The sequence below is a fragment of the Vulpes lagopus genome, chromosome 6 (assembly GCF_018345385.1).
Source record: "Vulpes lagopus strain Blue_001 chromosome 6, ASM1834538v1, whole genome shotgun sequence".
Taxonomy (NCBI): domain Eukaryota; kingdom Metazoa; phylum Chordata; class Mammalia; order Carnivora; family Canidae; genus Vulpes; species Vulpes lagopus.
The window spans coordinates 70,413,854-70,418,929 of NC_054829.1; the positions used below are offsets into that span (position 1 = coordinate 70,413,854).

At 58.3% G+C, this 5,076-nt stretch overlaps 1 protein-coding gene across 1 annotated transcript; it reads left to right on the forward strand.

The window, feature by feature from the left end:
- The first annotated feature begins 281 nt into the window (after positions 1 to 281).
- CEBPE (CCAAT enhancer binding protein epsilon) lies at positions 282 to 2,443 on the forward strand. Its single transcript, XM_041759597.1, has 2 exons — positions 282 to 1,358; positions 1,939 to 2,443. Exons 1-2 carry the CDS (start codon positions 849 to 851, stop codon positions 2,272 to 2,274), a joined length of 846 nt encoding a protein of 281 aa, XP_041615531.1. The 5' UTR covers positions 282 to 848; the 3' UTR covers positions 2,275 to 2,443.
- The last annotated feature ends 2,633 nt before the right edge of the window (positions 2,444 to 5,076 follow it).

Consider the following 5,076-nt stretch of genomic DNA (forward strand, 5'->3'; position numbering starts at 1 on the left):
GCGCCAGGCTTTGAGGGCCACCCAGGGCTAGAGCACAAGAGGGTTTGGGTTGTGGCAGACCCTCACAAAAACGCAGCAAACAAGCGTGCTTTGCACCACAGGGCCCCACGTAGGGCTTGGTCCCAGAACCTATCACTAGAACCCCCTCCAACAGCGCCCTCTGGCCTGCACCCAGAAGAATGCCCTGGGGGTGGGGCTACAGAAGGAACTGACTGCCCCCCCCCCCGGGGTAGGTGGAGCTCAGCCTTGGGGGAACCGAGAGGGAGGCGGGCCGAGGGAGGAGTTCAACTCAGGCTGGGGGTCGGCACTGGATGAAGGTTTTCTCTGTTCATTCTGACTTGGCACCTCATTCTGCACAGAACTTTTCGGAAGTCGGAGGGAGAAGGACATTCAGAGAGAGGTGTTGCCCTCAGCGAGGACTCTGGAATCCCCTGGACTCAAGAAGGGGTGGGGGGAGGCATCCCCAGAAGCATCGGCTCCCAGGCATCTCAGAGCCCTGGCTTGGACCCTGACCAAAGAGCTCTCCCAAAGGCTACATAGGCCAGGGGCCCCATTTCTCTAAGCCCCCGCATCCCTCCCTCCGGGGTGCACCCTGCCCCTCCCTGAGTCACCCCAGAGAGAGAGGGGGGGAAAAAAGGGAAGAGAAAAGAGACATTGACTACAGAGGAAGGAAAAGCAAACAGCAGAGGAGGGAGAAGAGAGGCCACGCAGGAGTGGGTGACAGAGGAGAGGGCAGATCTAGGGCAGATCTAGGGCAGGGGGAGTGAGGGAGAGGGCAGACAGAGCATCCCAGAGAGTGCCCCAAGAGCAGGGCGGCAGGGGCGGGGAGCAGAGGGGGCGGGCCGGCCATGTCCCACGGGACCTACTATGAGTGTGAGCCCCGGGCTGGCCAGCAGCCACTCGAGTTCTCAGGGGGCCGAGCAGGGCCTGGGGAGCTGGGGGACATGTGTGAGCATGAGGCCTCCATCGACCTCTCTGCCTACATTGAGTCTGGGGAGGAGCAGCTCCTCTCTGACCTCTTCGCGGTGAAGCCGGCACCTGAGGCCCGAGGCCTTAAGGGACCCGGAACCCCTGCCTTCCCCCACTACCTGCCGCCTGACCCTCGGCCCTTCGCCTACCCCCCACATACCTTCGGCCCTGACAGGAAGGCGCTGGGGCCTGGCATCTACAGCAGCCCAGGGAGCTACGACCCCAGGGCTGTGGCCGTGAAGGAGGAGCCCCGGGGGCCAGAGGGCAGCCGAGGGGCCAGCCGTGGTGGCTACAATCCTCTGCAGTACCAAGTGGCACACTGTGGGCAGACGGCCATGCACCTGCCCCCAGCCCTGGCAGCACCCAGCCAGCCCCTGCGCGTCCTCAAGGTAAGAGCAGGTCAAATCTCATCCCCGCCCTCCGGAGGCTGGAGGGAGGCCCAGTGCTGGTGGGGGACCCTGCGCTCCCACCGATGCTAACAGGTCCCTGTGTGATGTTGCTCTGTGAGACCAACCCACCCCCAAACCCTCTGCGCCTCCCTGTGAATGCACTCTCCTCCTGAACCCCAGCGCGTGGCTGAATCCTGGAGTGTCCTGCAGGCCCTGTGGCCAGCCGACCTGCCCTGACCTCAGGTCCCACCAGCTTCTCTGCTGCCCATCAAGCCCTTTCCTCCTGTCTCTCTGCCACCTGCTTCTAGAAGAGGAAATGCCTGCAGATCATAGGACTAGGGACTCAAGATAGATTGAAGGAAAGTGGTTCTCAGACCATGTGGGAACATGAAGGGGAGTTTTGATCAGAGCGGGGGACCCTCTACACGCAGCTGGGCATTCCCTGAGAGCCAACAGCTGGCTCTGGATCCCATATCTCTTCAATGCCCAAGTGTGCTCGGGCTGCTGGGATTCCCGCCCGGCCTCCACTCCGCTGCCTGGCCAGCTCTCACCTGATGTCCCTTTGTGCCTTCCCCTCCAGACCCCTGTGGCCACCACCGCACCCCCCTGCAGCCCCCTCCTCAAGGCACCATCCCCGGCTGGCCCCTCACACAAAGGCAAGAAGGCGGTGAACAAGGACAGCCTGGAATACCGGCTGCGGCGGGAGAGAAATAACATCGCCGTGCGCAAGAGCCGGGACAAGGCCAAGAGGCGCATCCTGGAGACACAGCAGAAGGTGCTGGAGTACATGGCGGAGAATGAGCGCCTCCGCAGTCGTGTGGAGCAGCTGACCCAGGAGCTGGACACCCTCCGAAACCTCTTCCGCCAGATTCCCGAGGCTGCCAACCTCATCAAGGGCGTGGGGGCCTGCAACTGAGCCTGGCTGGCAGACTGTGGCACCAGCCCCTCACCCCACCCCGCCCCCCTGGCCCAGCCTGACCCTGGGATCCTGCCCTGCTGAGGCCCTAGAGCCCCTCATGGGCCAAGCCTAACACAGAGACCATGGACAACTGGCAGCGGGTGGCTGGGGGGAGGACAGATGCCAACATAATGATTCTGTAGCTGAATAAAATTGCACTATGACTCAGCAATGGGCCTGGACACTGGGCCTGGGAGTGGTAGGGGAGGGGGGTGCGTGTATGGCATGGGGGCTTCAAGGGTGGAGAATGCGCGTGGCTGGGTCTGCTACCTCTTGGTTCCATGGCCGTTTAAATGAATGCCCAAGAACGCAGACACACTGCCCCAGCACATCGCATGGTCGGGCAGGGCATCTGCCACTCTGCTCCTCTCTCCCCCTGCCCCTACCCCAACCCACTCCACCCTTCTGGAATGAAGATACCCCATGCCTGCAACCCCCACAGGACCTGGAGCAGTCTCTGGATACTTCCCTGACTGAGTTCTGTGGCTTGTGGGGAGATCCCAGCACCACCCAGTCCCTTATGCCTAGGCCTGAGAACCCCAGCACCTTGTAATAGAGGTCTGGAAGCTCCTGTCCGGATGGCTCTGCCATACTTATGGTCCCCTAGTTCTGAATCCGGGACTCAACCCCTTCTCTCCAGTTCTACAACTTGAGGCCACCAGGCTGACATCCTCTAGTGGCTTCCTCATTGTCCCTCATTCACTGGGGCTGGGGTTCCCCCATAGCACTTGCTTGGGGGAGGACTCCAGTGGGATAGGCCTTGAGACCTGTGTGTATAAGAGAAAGTTGATAATGAGAACAGTCCATCTCTGCCAGTGAAATCCCTCATGCAAAGTGTTTTCTCTTTCATAGAGCTCCAGCCCAAGAGCCTCCTTCTGCATCTCCCACCAGGTTTTACTATTTGTATGACCCAAACCAGTTACCTCTCTCTGTGCCTCAGTTTCCCTGTCTGCACCATGGGGGTAGCATCAGTACCCACCTCACAGTGTGGTTATGTACATACACAAACGTGGCCTGGCACTGGTAAGATGAATATTCGTCATTATTCCGTTTTGCTGGCACGGAAAGGACCTCGGGATCTCACCTAAACTTCTCGTTCTGCAGGTGAGGAAACTGAGATCTCAAGGGGAGAAAGGGACTTAGCCAGAGTCACATGGTTGCTTAGAGGCAGAGCCAAATAGCTCCAAAAAAATCACAGATCTTAAGAAGTGCTGGAAGAGACCTCAAGGGATCATCTGGTGGGCTTTGGCCTCAGACGAACAAGATAGTGTGAGCCGCATCTTACAGATAAAGCAGCTGAGGGCCAGAGGGGATAAGAGACATTCTCCTGAAGCTCTCTCAGTCCCTTTGCTGCATCAGCACATGGCACCTGGCTCCACTCCATGCTCACAGCCTTCCCACAGAGGCACACAGCACCGGGCGGGCCTGACAGTCCCATTCAGTAAGTAACCAGGGACGGTGGACAGAGCCGGAGACGTGAGCCACAGGACACGCTAGTCTCTCTTTGACCACTGATGATTTTGTAGGCCACCCTCTGAGAAAGCCTGAGTTAGATATCAAGGAATAACTTCCTTTTTTAAAAAAAATATTTTATTTACTTATTCATGAGAAACACAGAGAGAGGCAGAGACACAGGCAGAGGGAGAAGCAGGCTCCATGCAGGGAACCCGATGTGGGACTCGATCCCGGGACCTCAGGATCACACCCTGGGCCCAAGGCAGACGCTCAACCACTAAGCCACCCAGGCGCCCCTCAAGGAATAGCTTTCTGAGACAGGGAGAGAGACAGGGTCCTCCCAGTCTCCACTCTGTCTCCCACCCTTGCCCCATCGCCACATCTCCAGCGACAGAGACTTCATACACTTTGGGCATCCGTGTGCACTGTGGCTGCCTCACTCAGGACTCAATTCCTTTCTTGCCTTTGCCTCTGTGTCCCTCAGGCACCCTCTCCTTCATCTGTCCCTGGATCCACTGCCCCAGATCTGGTCTGGGTAGATGGGTATGAACCTCACTGGATGGTTAATTCTATTCCCTCACCCTTGGGGCCTCCCAAGTTCGTAAGGGGAGGTGCCTGTCTCTGTCTATGTGGATGCCCGGGAGAATCCCGCGCCTCCCTTTCCTAGCTCAGGGGATCGGGTTGCATAAGGGGGGTTTGTACAGAACAGGATAAGTGACTCAACCTCCGGATTTCCTCCTCTCAGCTCGAGACCACTACCCCTTGACTTATTTTCAAGATTCTGGGTGATGGGACCTGGGTGGCTTCAGCATCAACCCCATGCTGCTTTCCCACAGCTCTGGACTGGGTCTCCTCTCAGCCCCCCACCCACCCTGCGGCTCCTCAGGGCAGGTGCCTGGGGCACCAGGGTTGGTGAAGAATCACAGTCCCACCCTGAGAAAGGAGCATACCTGGTCCCTGCATGATGACAAGTGGCAAGCATGCCCTGATCCTCTGGCAGATCATGTCCCAGGGAGATGACAGGTAGCCAGAAGCCACACTTTCTGCAGGAGGTTTTTAACCTGACCTCAGTTGGTTTGGATCAAAGTCATTTGTTCAACAAGTATTTGCTGAGCATCTTGCCTGTGCTGGGCCCTCGAAAGGTGCTGAGAACCCTGTGGTGACCTAGACAGACCCAGCTCTTGGCTGAATGGGTAGGAAGATAAAGGCAATAAGCAAATGCACTGAGTGTCTTCCTTTGCCCTTCTAGGTCCCCTCTACCCCAGGTCATCCTGCTGTGTTCCAGGAGGGACAGGACATTGGAGG

What these genes read in the sequence shown, in the direction of transcription:
- CEBPE (XM_041759597.1), top strand. Translation starts at nt 849, where the DNA reads ATGTCCCACGGGACCTACTATGAGTGTGAGCCCCGGGCTGGCCAGCAG. An exon ending in AGCCCCTGCGCGTCCTCAAG is followed by an intron (nt 1,359 to 1,938) that starts GTAAGAGCAGGT and finishes CTTCCCCTCCAG; the next exon opens with ACCCCTGTGGCCACCACCGC.